Source organism: Nomascus leucogenys, chromosome 12 (genome assembly GCF_006542625.1).
Source record: "Nomascus leucogenys isolate Asia chromosome 12, Asia_NLE_v1, whole genome shotgun sequence".
In the NCBI taxonomy this organism is placed as follows: domain Eukaryota; kingdom Metazoa; phylum Chordata; class Mammalia; order Primates; family Hylobatidae; genus Nomascus; species Nomascus leucogenys.
The window spans coordinates 73,872,966-73,891,062 of record NC_044392.1 but is presented as its reverse complement, the minus strand read 5'-3'; the positions used below and the strand labels follow the sequence as shown (position 1 = coordinate 73,891,062).

Sequence of the window (18,097 nt, the reverse complement as noted above, 5' to 3'; positions counted from 1 at the left end):
AACATTTTAAAAATGTATTCTGAAATGTCCCATAAGTTGTATTTATTTTACTTCTTTAATTTCTCCATAAAAATAAAATAATTAATTGCAATGAATATTTTAACTATAATCCTTTTATAAGAATTTCAAGATTAAATTTTAATGTCTAATGAAGCACTAAACCTGGTAGTTAAAAAATAAATGCTAAGTATACACGAATTCTTCTAAATGTACCTATTGAAGTCAGATTCCAAAATAACTACACCTGTATTTTCCTGATAATCTTTAAGTAATGAAAGCCAAGGAAACTCATGCAATAACTTTAAATAGATTTTTGTTTGTAGCATGATTCAGAAACATGAATGAATATATGACAGGAACCAAAAAAAGTGACCATCAGAAGTTCAGAGTAAAATATTTAGAAATATTTCTTGCTTTGGGATTGTTATAAGTTTTCAAGTCTGTTTAAAAATATAATACTCAGTTGTTAAGTCACTTGAAAGCATATTGGTACATCGCTTTGCCCAAAGCTGCCATCAGTCCATCTGTCCACAAGTGTGTTTTCTGCTTTAGACTTTTGCACAGGGCAGAGTTGCCAAGAGTCTTCGTGTTGTCTTCCGTTGTTTTCCTCATTTGACCCCCACCTCCTTTCTCTTTCTTCTCTGGTCTTTGAACTTCCTCAACTTTGGGCAGCTGCTTTCATTTGCAGCTCTGCTTTGAGCAGGGAAAAAATTCTGCCAATGAAAACAGGAAAAATAAGAAAACAAGAAGGGTTGCAAGTGTTTTGCATGTGTTGCAGCTCTCCGGCTGTCCACTTTGGGGTCTTCTCACCATTGGGTAGTATACTGTGAAGGAATCTGTTGTTGGAAACTGACCCTAGGTGACCAGAGCTTATCTAAGGGACACTTTTTTTTATCATCTTACAATCAATAAATTTATAAATCATTTGTGTTAAAAGAACTGTGAAAGTGATATTTTATGTTTACTCACCCACTCCATATTCTGAGGTATATATTTATCATTTGGTTTGGTCAGATCTGTGATATTGTCAAGTTACAGTTACATATATATATATATTGCTATATGATATATATATAATATTTTAGAGACAGGGTCTCACTCTGTTACCCAGGCTGGCCTTGAACTCCTGGGCTCAAACGATCCTCCAGCCTCAGCCTCCCAAGTAGCTGGGACTACAGGCACTTGCCACTGTGCCCAGCTATAATATTTTTGATTAAGACATTTGAGAGGGAGAGAATATGACCTGTTTTTTTTTTAACTCTCCTTCATTCCCTACAATACACACAAAAAGCCCCACAGGGCAGGAACTTCTCTAACTTTCTCAGAGTAGTATATGATAGATATGCATGTACAATACATGAGAGTACTTCATAAATATTAGTTCATGGAAATAATGAAGAAAACATCTTTTCTAAGTCAAAAAAATAGCAAGCAAATTCTTAATAGTTGCTGTTATTATGCCAATATACTTGAGTTTGAAGTTTAGTGAGATCTTTTTTGAGTGGCTAAAAAGGGAAGAGATGTAAGTCTTCATTGATAAAACATCAGGAGGATTGATTGATGATGGTATCTGAATAATATACTCAAAATTGGAATGTAGTTTCTGCCTTGGCACATCTATCTTGTTTCCACTTCTTTGCTTCCTCCTTTTTCCACAGTATTCCACTGCAGCACCACAGGATGGCTCCCCAGATAAGGCAACAATCTAATGGGGCAGCTGTAGATCTCTGTGTTAGAATTAAGAATGGAGTATTTGTCATTACTTATGTAACCCACTCTGCATCCACACTGACATATATAGCTGAAAGAAGAAATCGCTCAAGCAAAATGTTGCCTCCCTTTGACCTTGTCTGAGTGCCATTCATTGTTATTATGAGCTGAACAGTAAACAGCAGGAACCACACAACAGTTGTAAACAAGTACACGGGAGAAAAAGAAGTAACTGTATTTGCTGAGTCAAGATCCATGTAAAGGAAAGGATCACATTTCCCTTTCTTGGAAACACTTGAAAATATTTACAGTCTCAAGTTCAATTTAAAATATTCTCATGAAGTGTCTGCTGTGTGTTAGACTCTTCACTAGTAACTGTGAATACAGAGATAATGAAGTATCTTGCTCATGGAAGAACTCACAGACTAGACTTATGATAACCTCTCTTCTCCTTAGAACTTGGAGGACTTTAGATGGTTTCCCCTAGATTTTTGTTTTGTTGCACAGTGTTACTCTTATTCTCTTAATGAATCTCTAATGAAAGGCCTATTTGGCGGTATAGTAGGAGTCCTAATGATGAATGAGTCCTAATGATAAATAAGACATCATTAGGACTTCTACTTTTTCAGTCTGTTTTACGAGTCCCACTCCGCTAGACTGGGACCTTCTGGAGGGCAGGTTCCAGAAGGTCCCAGTCTAGTGGAGGAGTGAGACTTGTAAAATGGAAGTTATAGTACAATTTTTATAGAAATGATCAAATCATATTCTTTCTGGAACACTTAACTTCTGAGATTGATAGATCTTACTAGTTAAATGAGTATACACATAAGGTGTTGTAGCATTGTATCTGGCAGATTGAGAGGACATAAAAGATGTTAACTACCTCCTTTACCATTATCACCTTTAGCTTTCCTGTTTCACTGTTCTTATGCCAGATATTGAATACAAATCTAGCCCTTCCATATTTGACCTCTTTAAATGTCTCATTAACAAAAGTCAATCTACTTTCTAGGTGACATGAGACTCCTTATGTATCAGCATATCATTATCACTTATGTTCTTCCACGGTTCCTGAATATCACATGTGGTGATAAACACGAAGATGTATGAAAAATTGTGTTCGTTGAGAGAAAATGGGAGGCTTTTCATTCTACTTCCACATTTTCATTCCAGCAGCTTTTCTCTTTTGGAAGGTGAGTACTGAATCTTGCAATGAAATTTTTTTAACTTAAGGTATATTTTAGTGAGTTCCGCTCTGGATGACTGTCTGATGCCGTCGTGAATATTCAATTAACTTTTATTTTATTTTTATTTTATTTTATTTATTTATTTATTTATTTTTGAGATGGAGTCCCACTCTGTCGCCCAGGCTGGAGTGCAGTGGCATGATCTTGGCTCACTGCAACCTCTGCCTCCTGTGTTCAAGCGATTCTCATGCCTCAGCGTCCTGAGTAGGTGGGACTACAGGCATGTACCACCATGCCTAGCTAATTTTTGTATTTTTAGTAGAGACGGGGTCTTACCATGTTGGCCAGTCTGGTCTCAAACTCCTAATCTCAAGTGATCCACCTGCCTTGGCCTACCAAAGTGCTGGGATTACAGGCGTGAGCCACTGTGCCCAGCCAAATATTCAATTAACTTTTAGATCAGCGTTTCTGAACCTCAGCTCTGTTGACATTTCCAGCCAGATAATTCTTTGTTATGCGGGCTGTCCTGTGTGCTGCAGGATGTTTGGCAGTATCCCTGGCCTCTACCTACTAGATGACAGCATCCCTGCACATCTCTGACATCCAAAAATGACTCTAGACATTGCCAAATATCCCTGGGGGGTAAAATCATCCCCAATTGGGAACCACTGCTTTTGATCATCTGGCCATTGATTTTCAGCCAATAGGATGGAGCTATGTGACTACAAGGGTGTGTGGCCTTTCTTCTGGTAGGTGTAGGACTTCAGTCTGCCATGCTCCTTCATATACTCAGTGCCTAATTTGTGCAAGGTAACAGCAAACCATGAGGAGAAATGTGGTCCATGTCTTGAAGAAACTCATAGTCTAACAATTTGTAAATTAAGTTGATTTTTCAGGTTTTGGAAATATGCTAGGCGATTCTTGGTAATGCTTTGAAGTGGTACCTTGAGCTTCTTAGATGCTGTGATAAATTTCCAAAGTTGGATATTATTATGTGTTGTCAAAATACTTCCAAAGCAGTGGACAACCCCTATACTTTTCTTGAAATTTTTCATTGAATAGTTGATTCTTGTGTAAGGAATAGATTGAAATTTGCAGCTTTGTTTTACTGGGATATTTGCTTGTTTTTTTAATGTTTAAGCCTTATCCCTCCAAATCTTTTATAAATCAACACTTGTGTTGTAGATTTGGAGGATAATAACAGCACCTGTCCTGATACATAGAGTACTTATTGTTTAGACAGCTGTCTACACTCTGAACATCAGCTGTCTGTACTCTGATTTCAGGGGTGTGTATGTGATCTAGGTTTGGACAATAAAAATATTGAACCCTCCTTCCCTGGACCTACAATTGTTTAAGGGATGGAAACATGCAAAAGTTGGTATAAATTTCAATTCTAAAAGAATAATTGTACAATAAAAAATCTTACAATTGTGTAACTGAAGCTAACCTAAGTGTTCAGCTTACTATCAAGTATATAAAAACTTCAAAAAGCCTTTAAAAATAACAAAAAATTCCAAATACTGTAATTAAGCATTTGATTCATTTAAAATCAAGTATGGAGCAACATACAATATAGCATTTAATATCACATTTGAACTGGTAAATCACTGGGACAACTTAGTTAAATAGTAATAAAATAATTAATCCCCAGGATTATAGCATTTCTCTGGCATTTATCTAGTCCTTTGTACATAACAAAGTGATTCAGCTCTTCATTCATAAAACTGTGTTAGGAATCTGAGTTGTATGGTTTTCTGTGTGACAATTTAGACATTTTAGTCTTTGCATTCTAAAAACACTAGGAAAGTTTTTATTTATTTGAAATAGCTTCCAATGATCTGTTCTAATTTATTCTGATGAAAAAGGTAAAGGGAAATTTCTCTGACTTCTAAACTAACTTGAGAGATTTCCCTATTGCCTCAGTCTGTCCTCCCACCCCTAAGCTACATAGAAAGACAGATATGTGTGTACACACTATAACATTGTTTAAATGATACTCATATTATTGTTCTGAAATAGCCATACTTTAAATGGTTTCAGATAATTGGCTTCAGTTTTGCTAATATAATTTATGTAAGTCATATGGCTAGGTCAAATTTAATAGAAAATTTGGGAAGAAAGATATTTAAAAATATATTTTATGATGAAAACTATCTTGATAAATTTCCTTATTTATTTTATATGATAAAAATCATTGGTTGCTCCCTAATAAAATATCACTTAACTTACATTACAGTGCTGGGCATGTATTACAAGTTTCTCATTTTTAGAGCTAATTTATGTAGCATATTTGCATGTGTGTGCATAAAAGATTGTGACAGAGATAAGAGAAATAAGTGAAACGTTCACTTATTCACAATATAAGTGAATATAATCTATTAATATTAAAATTAAAAACTAGATAGCAAGTCAGTAGTTCATTTAGTTGAGAAAATTAGGGGAGGATGGGCAACTAACAGTAACGGTACTATTATTATCATTCTTATTTTACAGACAAGGAAAATGAAGCACAGAGACGTTAAATAACTCTCTCAAGGTCATGCAGTTGAGAAGAGATGGGACTTGAACTCCAGCGCCAGCCCTGTTAATCACTATTCTGTACTGTCTTTCAGGTTCTTATGCCTTTGTTTGAAAAACATGGTTCCCTGTGAAATTTTACATGTAGAAGAAAGCTTCACACTACAAGAGCTCTCAGGATATAATTATTTCAGACAGATACTGGGAACATACGATGGCTTATCAATCTAAGATGGCCTTCCTGTCCTTCGGATTGAACTGAAACCATCCCTGATTGCAGGGATAGGTAGATGATCCAGGCTTGGACAATCAAAATATTGAACCACCCTGGACCTACAAGTGTTTCTGGGATGGAAACATGCAAACGTTGGCCTAAATTGTTGTGCTAGGCAGCCCAGTACATTTCTCCAATGCCTGGTAAGCTCTAAATATCTCTAAATGTTTGTTGCAGAATGAATGAGAATAAAAGTATTCTCTTAGAACATATCCCTGACATTAGGTATGGGATAAAAGTGGAAAATGCAGTTTGCCTCATAAAAATACCTTTCAGAAATGACTTTTCTACAACAGCCATTCACCAGTATTCTAAAGGGCATCTGTCAAGGAGTCACTGCATTTTCAAAAGTACATTTATTTTCACATCACTGGCCAAAGTTGATCTATTATCATCACATTAGGCCCCTAGTATAGAGATGGCCCCTAAATTAGAAGCAGATATGAATTGTTGAGACCTAAAAGCTTAGTTCCCTTAGAAGACTTTTTACCTGAGGGCAGGGAGTATAGTGAGGATCACCTGCTTTGAGTCATACTGGCCTGAGGTTGAATCGTAGCTTTGAAGTCAACTGAGGAATTGCATACTATGCGTAGCATGACCAGTGGCATACTATGCAATTCCTCAGTTGACCGAGTAATTATACCCACCCATAGGATTGTTTTGTGAGTTAAAGGAAAGCTATATATACTCACATAAAATAAGTTGTATTATTTTACTTTGTTTTACAACTCTCAGTTGCAGGGATAAAAGGGAAGGAAAGAAGGGAGGGGGTGGAAGGAGAGAATAATGGAAGGAGGAAAGGAATTACAACAGAAAATTGGCTAAAAAAATTAACTCATTACTAAAATATTAAGGGTTCAAACAATATTCTCAGGACTTGGTCTCTGCATTTCTACAGCCTATTTTTCTTAATACTTGCTTTAACTGTCAAAGGAGTTATTTTCTAATGTCATCCTTTAGCAACTCTAAACTTACATCTTGCCATTTTCTAATATAACATAAAAAAGAGCAACTCTCCCTGAAATACCTATAGAAGTCTTGGCCTCACTTTGATGAGACAAACTTGCATGTTTCTATTCCTAAAACAACTGTAGATCCAGGGGGGTTCAATATTTTGATTATCCAAACCTAGATCACATGCATGTTCCTGAAATTGGATAGTTTCAGCTCAATCCAAAGCAGGGGGACCGAAGGCACAGGAAGCATGGTTGTCCAAAGAAAATTGTTGATAGTGTTACCAAAAGAAAGGGGAGTGAATGTTAGATGGTAAAATCAGAAAAAAATGTCCACTACACTGTCACTTAACTAAATAGCAGTTATTATTGTGTTTTGTGCCACTTACAAATTCCTATTAAACCTACTACTACATTTAAAAAAATCACTCTATTTGACAACTTTATTCAGAAAATATATTTAGATTTCCAATTTGGGATATTGCGATACATCTTCTACCTTTGCTTTAAGATGAATATAATTAGCAGGAATTCCTTAACAGGCCTATGTGGAACTCTCATTTAACTTTTATGAGCCTCAGTTTTCTTCTCATTGTCTAGAGAGTTACCCAAACAATTTTCTTTACTTTTGGCCAAGGTATCTCTGCTCCCTGCAGAATATAACAGATTGTTGTCTTATAACTTTTCTCCTTTTCTCTTGTTCCAGAAGCAACAGTTACTTCTTTTAGGCTATTTTTCTGTTTTGTTTCTTTTTTTTTCCTCTCAAACTGCTAATAACTATATACATACCACTACTTCTCGCTTCTCTTTTTTTACTTTGGCTCTAGATGGAATGATAGGGTACACATAAATGTTCATGTGGGCTCTGGAGTATACCAGGAACTGAAGTAAGGTACATGGATGTCTTGAATATTGTAACTGTGAGATGGGCAAGCCTACACCTTTGCAAATAAAGGAGGATTGGGAAAGATTAAGGTGAGCTTTCTCGCAAACAGATGGGTCATGGTAATGAGGAATTCTGAATGCATGAACAGTGATGCTCAAAAGCAGGGGGTCTTCAAACTATACTCAAGGACCAAATCATTGCCTCTTTTTATAAGTGAAGTTTTATTAGAATACTGCTCCACCCATTCATTTAAATGTGGTCTATGGCTGCTTTAGGACTTAAAATGCCAGAATACTTGTGACAGAAACCTTCTGGCCCTCAAAGTCTAGAATATACACTATCTGGCTCTTTAAAGAAGTTTGCCAACACCTGCTCCATTGTAAGGAGGATATTAGTCAGGTTCTAACAGAATTGCTTGTTGAACTAGGGTTTAAAACACATGGTAGAGACTCCACTGTCATAACCAGAGAGAAGACTGCCAAGAATTAGGATAACTTGTTCTCAGGCAAAAGGGCTACATAAAAGGCAGAATCTCAGTTCTGCAGGACCAGTGCAGGAGGTGAGGAGGCAGGGGTTACACTGGTGTCCATGGGTCATTGTTCATGCAATGGATACTCAGTCTGGTTGAGGGATACATGCGAGGCTAGAATTTGTGCTGAGTCACCAGATTTAAGATCTGGGAAAAATAACATACATTTCTTGACTTCAAAGACATGGGGGCCATTAATCCAGGTTTTCCCCTTGTTGAACTAACTCAGGAATGGAAAACAGTCTTGGTGAGGAAATGGGACACTGAATAGGGATACTTCCTACCAGCCCAAGACTAGGGTTAGGGAAGGACTTCCTTATTGGTAAGAAAGGATTTTTGCCTCTACAGACCTTTACTTAGACCTGTACTTAAGTGAGGTAAGAAGTGAGAAAGCAATATTTTTCAAGTGCGTACAAACCTGAGGAGTCTTTTTCCATTTGTATGTTACTCAAGATCTCAAAATGCCACAGCTCTTTAAAAGTGCTCCTTCTCTCCGTTGTACTGTGGCTTGCAACATGCTATTTGAATCTTTCAGCAGGCTTACCTGTTTGGCTAATGCCATAACCCAAATTAATTGTTCTTTCCTCTATGTTTTTATTTATTTATTTATTTATTTATTTATTTATTTATTTTTGAGACAGAGTCTCACTCTGTTGCCCAGGCTGGAGTGCAATGGCGCGATCTCGGCTCACTGCAAGCTCCGCCTCCCCGGTTTACGCCATTCTCCTGCCTCAGCCTCCTGAGTAGCTGGGACTACAGGGGCCCACCACCACGCCCGGCTAATTTTTTATATTTTTAGTAGAGACGGGGTTTCACCATGTTAGCCAGGATGGTCTCGATCTCCTAACCTCGTGATCTGCCCACCTTGGCCTCCCAAAGTGTTTTTATTTTATCTTATCACAGTAGTCAGCATACCTTGCCTTGTATTATATTTATATGTGTACATGTAGTCTTCCCCCAGACTAGCCATTACTTGAGAGAGAAAAATTTTAGCCTTACCCTTTTAAATATCCCCCAAGTGCTTATCTAGTGAATGCCTAATTGTAATGCCTATTGACTTAAATGGAATTTAATTAAATGGGGTTTGTTATATTCTGCTAAGACTGTAGTAGATGTAGACACAAGTCTGATTGTTTTCTTATAACTACCATTTTCTCCTGTTATGGATATATCAAATTACTTAGCACCCTTAACATCTCTTCCAGATTAATTTGTCTTGCATAAGCCCCTAGTTGACCAAAGCTGATAGCTGATTAAATTCCCCCAAGGGAACTCAGCCACATAGCCACATAGGTTTTTTTTTTTTTTTTTATTGCAAAAAGCAGAAAGGTGCATATGTATGCAACAGAGACCATCTTAAACACGAGAATTATTAGAGTAGCTCACAGAAAGGTATCACTGAACAAGCAAGCTTCAGGAGGTTAGAAACCAGGACAATTCTGAGGACTCGAGCATTGAGAACTCATGAACTCTTTGACCCAGAGCACCCCAAGGCACCTCCACTTAAGACTCAAATTCGAAGGATCTGTGTAAGCCACCTTGATTCAATAATCTAACTCTGTGCTCAGGAAACAGGTGGTTCCTTTTTTTTTTTTTAATCAGAAATTGGAGTTAAGAGGATGCAGGGAGAGTGGTAGACGAACGGAAACAAGTGTTACCATAGCAATCTATTAGAGGGCAAACTAAGCCACCAGGAGTCTCTCAAGAATGTGAATTTAGAGGCCAAACAAACAAACAAATGTTAGGAATGACTTTTGGCTTAAATGTCATGTAGACTAAGACTGGAGGCGCAATGGAGAAGGAGGGAAAACTGAGGGCTGATAGAAGCAAAATGAAGGATAGGAGTGCGCATCCCCTAAGATGGACAAGGTGGCTTCATTTCCTAATGGTTTCTCCTCTTCTTTTCCTTGAACCTACCAATGTGTGGTTATTTTCCTTGCAATATTGTGTTGTAAGATATCCTTCCAATTTAGAAACAGAAAGGATAGTAATTGCCTCATGTTAGAATATTTAGCTATAGAATAATAGGAATCAAAATTATTTTAGACATAAAAGAGTACAGAAAATCAAAGATAATCTGAGGCAACAAGACACAAATCCCATTTGTCAATTCTGCCATTTGGTGATCATGATGGTAGTGATTTGAGATATGTCTAGCTAAGTACCAAGCACTGTTTTAAGCATTTACATATATTGTTTTCTCAAAAACTCTGAGGTATAGGTAGAATTATTAGCCTCATTTTACACATAAGAGAGCTAAAGTATACAAAGAATAAGTAATGGAGCCAGGATTCAAATTTCCTAATTCAACATCGAAACCTAAATTCCTGAAAGTGCAAGTCTCTTCACAAACTTCAGGAATTCCACAGCATACCAGAAATCTTAAGTTTTAGGGTGGTTCAAAACCTTGTAAATCCCTTTGAGTCAAAAATTTCTCTTTTTTTCCAGATCCTATTCAAATGTCAGTGTTACAATTTAGCCTTTGATATCTCCATTAAAGGCAACTTCTTTCTGGACCCAGAAATAAAGCTTTACATTAGCAGCTTCCATAATAGCAATAACATGAATGACCATCTACTGAGCAATTGCAGTGCACCTGGATTATGGTTTATGAGCACTTTATGTTTATTATCTCACAACTCACTGAGTTAGATACTCTCCACAACCCAGTGAGTTAAATACTATTACTTCCACAGTATATATTATTATATAATAAAATGCTTAGAATATACATACAGTAACTAAACAATACTTACATCATAAAATATGGCTCTAGATATCTTCATGAAAAATGAAGGAATTAATTAGCAATATCTCTCTGCAGCCTTTAGCCCTCAAGAATCATGTAGAAAAGAGGAGCTGTCTTCTCTTTTAGCAGAACATCTGTCAGAGATGGTTTCCCCTGACTTAGACAATTGTGTTTTTTTCCCTACAGAATGATTCAGTCTCAGAATTGTTCTTTAATCCTCAGTATTTCCATTAAGAAAAGCTTCTATCAAGTGCTTCAAAAGTACCCAATGTGAAGGAGTAATAATGACTCCCTGCTGGTGAGTGAAGTGTGGAGGACGCAGGTCCCTCAGCCGTCCACTGGATGCTGCACTGTTTGGCTTGAGCCAGCGTGGGCAGAAATACAGGTGGCAGCATAAGCAGATGCCAAGAACCTGTCTTGCTTCTACTGTTTTCATTGGGTTACTGTATCTCCTTTGTAGTCCAACCTGCAAATTACTTTGAGAAGGGGAGATATGCCCCTGGACCAATCTAGGAATATATTTGTTCCCTTACTAAAGTAGGAAAAAAAATACAGAACCTTTAAATATTGAACTCAAGGGCAACTAATTTAAATTCCTTTCCTTTCATGTTGAAAATCTTTTGACTGGGTTATTCTGAAGCCATAGCAATTAGGTTACAGTTTACTTCTCTGTTACTTTACAATCTTTAAATTTGGCACCTTCAGAAGGTTGTTCTGTGTGTTTAAAAAAAAAAAAGGAACTACAGTTGGATATTGTATTGTTGATGACCGTTATTTGATTCTGGATTCTTTTGCGTGTTTGTGTCTGGGTTTTTTTTGGTTGTTGTTTGTTTGTTTTCTAGAGACAGTGGGTCTCACTATGTTGTCCAGACTAGATTTGAGCCCCTGAGCTCAAGGGATTCTCCAGCCCCAGCCTCCTGAGTGGCTGGGACTGCAGGCACCCGCCACCACACCCAGGGACAGTTACTTGATTCTTAATAGTCCAGTCATAATGAGACAGGATACTGCATAAGCCAAAGACCACACAAAGTATCAAGGTTAAGTATCAAGAGGGTGTGGAGGAAGTGGGTTACAACCACTTTGTCTACCAACTGTTGTATGTTTTGCCTTTAAAAATTTTTTTAAGAACGTTAAACTCTAATGTACTCAGATGTGGCCGAAACAATGACAAAACATTAGTTTTCTTTAAATATGCATGACTTTTAAGCTTTTTCCCTTTCCCAGTGACTTGCTTCTCCACTAAGTTCTTTTTTTCTCTTTTTTTTTCCCTCAAATATTATTGTTTCATGTCACTGTGACAAGTTTAGTCTACTGGAAATTCCTGTGTCCTCTGTAATTTAGGTTTTAAGCAACATATGATTTATCTTGTTATTTTAAAAAAGTTATCTGCCTTCCCTAAGTGGGCAACTCTCTGGCATCCTTGATATTCTTCTATAGAAATTGTGATGAAAGAACAGATAAGCCTAAGTAAGTCTAGCGTGTGGAGCTCCTTTAAAATGTGAAGACCTTGTCAACTGGTTAGAAGTAAAACTTAGTTTTGTCCTAAATATCCTTGCTGGGCCTATTATGCATAAAAAAAGGGGCCACAGCCCATTTGCAAGGCTTCTGAATGAACTCCATTCATTCTGTACTTGGAAATGTCTCTTCAGCCACAAAAAGAAACAATAGTTATAACCTAATTTCTTTGGTGCCAGTATCAGCAGCAGAAGAGCCAAGAGACCATTATGAAAACTCTAGTAAGTTCTCTTGGTGATTATATAATTCTGTATTCGTTGATCGTATTTCTGTATTTAAATAAGTACATTTTTTAAAACATCATAAAGTGGATCAGTAATGCTGTAATATCACATTTCATGTATTATGCAACATTTTTAAAATGGAGTACTCTAAAGTAATTTGCTTCTTATGGTTACCAAATTTTAAAGAATACCCTAACATGCACGCCAAGATTTTAAGAGGAAAGCCTTTGTGTTTTTCATTACTGTATTTTGAAATCTGAGAGTGCAAAACTAGTTTTCTTAGGTAAACCTCTTGATCAGTTTCCACATTTACCCGTAAAAGTCCGTGGAGGGCATACATCTGGAAGTAGTAGTGGCGGTACACAATGTGTGTTAATATGATTTCCAAGGGGTGTCTAGAGTGAGCTTTCTTAATCACAGATCTGATCTCAGCATGCCACTCCTTTCTTAAAATCTTTTGTTGATTTTCCATTTCCCTAAAAGGAAGGCCCACTGGAGCATGGGCCTTGCAAAGTCCTCTTTCTGGCTTCTGCCTGCTTGCCTTTTCACCTTCATCTCTGCCATCTTCCCTGAATGAGCTTGTGTCAGTGGCCTGGCTCTTTCTTCCTATGGGATGTTGTTTCTGCATGTTCTTGCATGGAATTCTCTTCCTCCCAACCCTGTTTCATTCCTTTAATCTGTACAACTCTTTCTTATCCTGAAGTCTTTATGTTAAGGTTGTCTTTTCAGGAAGACTTTTAATTGTATCAACTAATTAATTAATAGTCTGATGTATTTGGAGCTGAGATTCTATGGGGATTAGTTGCTGGAGGGTAGTTTAGAGCCAGATTGTGAAGGACTTTCTAAACTGTGCTTTCAAGGTTTTGAACAGGAAAATGATGTAGACGCTCTGTTTTTTATAAGTTTGGAGGATGGCTTGTGTCTTAGAATATGTAACATAACCATATAATTTGTGAGTAGTGGACTAAGGAAACACCACTCTAACCTTTTTCTCCCTGCAATAATCCCATCTTCAGCCTCTCAAGCACTGTGAAAAATCACTTTCTCTGGTTGTATTCTTGGAGCCCCTGCTAATTCATTATTGAAAAATACCTGCTGCCTGCATTTGGCCTTGTGTTGTCATTTACTTGGTAAGTAAAGCTAAATATAATATTAACTAAAATTAAAAGACCATTAAATTATTGGATAGTGTCTACTATAGTGGTTTAGAGTACAGGCTCTAGAGAGATCTGATTTAAAATTTTTGCTCTGCCACTTGCTAGCAATATAGATGTGGACAGGCTATTTAGATAATTTACTTAGCAAAATAAACTTGAACTGAAGGGTAGGAGATTGAGGCAAGGAAGGTAGACCATAAAGCAGTTTGCCAAATACAAAATCTCTTGGAATTTGAGAGTGTTATCTAAAAATCCATGTGAATCTTGTATTCTCTTCCATAATACATTTCTGTTTGTTTTAATATAAAAATCCTTTAAGTTGGAGGAGGGGGTTAAGTGGGTTGGTGATTATTGCCTCAAATTTTCTGTACAATTATTTCTCCAGGAAAACACACATTGTTTATTCATGGCTTGAAGCAGTCTTTTTTTTGTAAACATACTTTTATAGTATACAAGCATGTGAACAGACTAAGGAAATTACCAGAAATGTAAATATAACGTCTCATTAGAGCAGAAATTCTGCATTGATCTTCAACCACCAATTTACAGTGTTTACCCCAATATTACTATATTCTAGATAAAACGTTAAAAATCTAGCTCAATAGTGTTACAAAATAAACTGATTTTTCCTTCCCCTCACCATATATACATCTAGATTATTCCATTCTTTCTAGTTACTTTCACAGGAACCTCAAGAGGCATGCTGGTTTATCTCTTTTCCTGCCTCCCCCCAAATATTTTAGTTAAATATTTTACTCTTTATACAATCCATCTTAAACATGTAATTCTTTCTATCACTTCTTTTCTTTTCTGTTTATTTCATGCAGTCAGCAGTCCATTTTAGGCTTTTGCCATTTTTTCTTGTCTGTAGTATCACTGTAAGTTCAAGAATAAGTTTTCTGTATACATTCTCTTTCCTCTTTTGCTTGGCCTATGAACTGTATTCCTTTATTGTCTCTGCATCAACTACAAAGTTAAGTATTGGTTTCCAAAACAGGCCTGCCTTCCCCATATTATGCTTACCTTCTTTTCCAGCCCAATCTTTTCCTTTACTCTCCTTAATGGTCCATCCTTTACAGCCAAAATGAACCTTCCACTCTTCCCTGAGCATCCACTGACTCGCTTGTCTCCAGGCCTCAGCACCAATTATCCCCACTGCTTATCACTACTGTGTACATTGCCCAAAGCCTATCTCACAGGCCTCCTCCTCCTCCATAAATCCTTCCTTGATCATCCCAGCTGAATGTGTGGGGTCTCCCTCTCCTTTCATTGTTTTATTTATGGAACAGATATTTATCAAATGCCTAATGTGTATCAAGTGATAAACTAATGCTGGGGATTTAGCAATAACTAGGACAGAATTATTACCCACTCTAATGGAGGTTATAATCTAACACAAAAGTAGCACTGATAACTCATTTCAAGTTTCACGCATTTTCCAAGGGTCTGTGCATGGCGTTTAGAAGGCTACACCTTAGGCTGGGGGTCAAGAATGTCTTCCCTGATGTGAGGTTTTACACAGAGATCTGAAGAATGAAGAGTCCAGCTAAGTGAAGTGGGAGCAGATTAAGGGAATGCAAGGACATGAAAGAGTGTCCTAGGCAGAGGGAACAACATATGCAAAGGCCCTGAGGTGGGAGTGAACAAGGAACAGTTGAAGAACTGAGAGAAGGCCACTGTGGAAAGCCAGATGCTGTGTGACATGAATAATGGGAAGGGGAAATTGAGATATTAGCAAAAGAGAGATTCATGACCCATAGACTTGAAGATGTACTGGAACTAAAGTAAGGGGCGAGGATAAATAAAAAGAGGGAGAAATTGGAGAAACAGAGTGCTTGGAAACCCTGATGAATTTGAGGAAAAGGATGGTGATAGAGTTGACCTAGCTGGCTAGAAGAGTAGTACTTTTTAGTCAGTGAGCCCTCCATCCCATTTCTCATTAAGTCTTCCCTTTTTTTTTTTTTTTTTTTTGAGACGGAGTCTCGCTCTGTCTCCCGGGCTGGAGTGCAGTGGTGCGATCTCGGCTCACTGCAAGCTCCGCCTCCCGGGTTCACGCCATTCTCCTGCCTCAGCCTCTCCGAGTAGCTGGAACTACAGGCGCCCGCCACCACCCCCGGCTAATTTTTTGTATTTTTAGTAGAGACGGGGTTTCACCGTGCTCTCGATCTCCTGACCTTGTGATCTGCCCGCCTCGGCCTCCCAAAGTGCTGGGATTATAAGCGTGAGCCACCGCACCCGGCCATTAAATCTTGTAATACTTTCTCGCTTCCTATATTCTGTCATATTTTATAGTTGTTTATATAATTATCTTACTTTTTATACCAATTATAGTTTTCCTGGGTGCTTATTATGGGTTAACAATTATATTATTATTAATAATATGGGTGAATGTTTACAAAGAAAGAAGTCTTTGTTGCTATTCTTATTTTATTTCTTTAATCTTTGATCAGATATTTTTATTTATGAATTCATCTTATATGTCACTTGACAAACACTGAATGCTGAATGCCACAGAGTACATGACACTTTAGCAGCATAAAGAAAGGCACCAAAACCAAACAGCAAACTACATGCTACAAAACAACAATTTTTGGAATTAATGAATGAGGCTAATTTTCCAGAGTCCTCTCTCTCTTTCAAAATGTAGGAAGCGTTAGTATGGCCGGGCATGGTGGCTCACGCCTGTAATCCCAGCACTTTGGGAGGCTGAAGCGGGCAGATCACCTGAGATCAAGAGTTTGAGACCAGCCTGGCCAACCTGGGGAAACCCTGTCTCCACTAAAAATACAAAAATTAACCAGGCATGGTGGCATGTGCCTGTAATCCCAGCAACTTGGGAGGCTGAGGCAGGAAAATCACTTGAGCCTGGGAGGCGGAGGTTGCAGTGAGCTGAGATAGCCCCACTGCACTCCAGCCTGGGCAACAGAGTGAGACTCAAAAAAAAAAAAAAAATGTAGGAAGTGTTAGTATGTCTAGGTCTATTCACAGGTTTGGAAGAAGAATGGGGATAGAAGACAGAGCAGAAAATTAGTGGTAGGATTCAGTAGATCAGATCTCCAGCTTCTTAGTACCTTTGATATTTAGTCCAGTTATTGAATTTCTCTTCAATTCTTCACTCAGAACTTCTTTTCATTACAGTGGGATTGCTTCACACTTATGAGAATTAATGTACTTACATAAAGCCATTTTCAGAAAGGAATCACTAATATTATTATGATGTAAACAAATGAGACTAGGTACTTTTCCCTTAAAGTGTCTGTTTTAAACACACATTTGTTTTTCTGCTACATCGAGTTCATTGAATCTCATTTGTATTTTCTTCGTATGTTACCTTATACAGATGTAGGCAGGATGTCCCTGTTTTTTCGGCTAGCTGTTAGATAAATTCACCATACATTCGCTTTCAACCTTGTGTTTAAAAAAAAATTAGTTACATGAAGTAGTCATCCACATGACATAAGAGACCTAATTTTAATAGGAAATAATATTAAAAATGTAACTCCTAGAAAATGTTAGTGATCATCATCTTCTTTTATTTTTTTCTCCTAGGTACTTCCTAAGGGTGGCTACTCCAATGAAGCTTTAATATATGTACTGAAAGAAGATCCTCTCATACTGCCACAGCCAACAGATAAGGTTGTAAATCTTTATTTGGGAGAAGCCGTCAAGGACAGTTCTGTGAAATGAAAGGATCTCTGGATCACCACAAAGTCTGGCTCAGTAACTATGGCTTTGCAAACACTAAACATTCCTATCCCAAGTCCTGTAGATGGCTTGAAATAGCATACATAAGCATGCCTTATAAACATCTTCAGTCTTTATCAACTCTTTGGAGATTCAGCCATTCTTTTTTGTACTTTAGGGAATTAAATCATTTTATAATGTGGTATAAATCTGAGCATGGCAGATGGCAGAAGAAATTTTGTCATATGTTTTTAAAGAAATAAAAATGTATTATGTTTTAAAATTCCTTTAACTATTTTTCTTACAAAACTCCCAACAACTTAGTTACCAAGTAAACTATCTCAGATATGATTTTTCAGTCCTTGCTCATCTATTTATAAAATCTTTTGCTATTTTATAATCTTATTATTTGTGTCTGTCCTTAAGTGTTCATTTGTTTTTATGTCTCTGTATGTCATGTTTACTTGAGCTGTTTAATGTAAAGTAAAACAAGAACTCCCTGCATCTTATAGCATAAAAAGCAATGTTTTTCATATTCTTACCCTAATAGAAACCCTCATTCACAGAGTGATGGCTAATGCTCTACCTTTCTGCAATTCCTAGTCATAGAACTGTCCAAGTCTCACATGACCTGCATCTTGAAGAAGAAACCTATCACGAGTTAGTTCTTAGCTATACAGATTAACAAACTCAAACGACCCACTAACTA

At 37.3% G+C, this 18,097-nt stretch overlaps 1 protein-coding gene and 1 long non-coding RNA gene across 4 annotated transcripts in view; one reads left to right on the top strand and one right to left on the bottom strand.

Moving 5' to 3' along the window:
* Positions 1-609, bottom strand: part of DPH5 (diphthamide biosynthesis 5) — a 77,580-nt gene extending 76,971 nt beyond the window's left edge. The window contains exon 1 of one of the 2 annotated variants that reach the window (XM_030824985.1): positions 464-609. In XM_030824985.1, the coding sequence (XP_030680845.1) occupies positions 464-485 (22 nt within the window). In that variant the 5' untranslated portion in view covers positions 486-609. The remainder of the gene's footprint in view (positions 1-463) is intronic. The other variant, XM_030824983.1, reaches the window with a different exon arrangement.
* The window catches only part of LOC100581448, a 58,356-nt gene extending 40,685 nt beyond the window's left edge, over positions 1-17,671 (top strand). Inside the window, exons 2-5 of one of the 2 annotated variants that reach the window (XR_004032710.1) lie at positions 2,723-2,903; positions 5,513-5,834; positions 13,564-13,677; positions 17,254-17,671. This is a non-coding gene — a long non-coding RNA (uncharacterized LOC100581448). Of the gene's footprint in view, positions 1-2,722; positions 2,904-5,512; positions 5,835-11,013; positions 11,107-13,563; positions 13,678-17,253 lie in introns of those variants that run through there. The other variant, XR_004032709.1, reaches the window with a different exon arrangement.
* Positions 17,672-18,097: the final 426 nt, after the last annotated feature.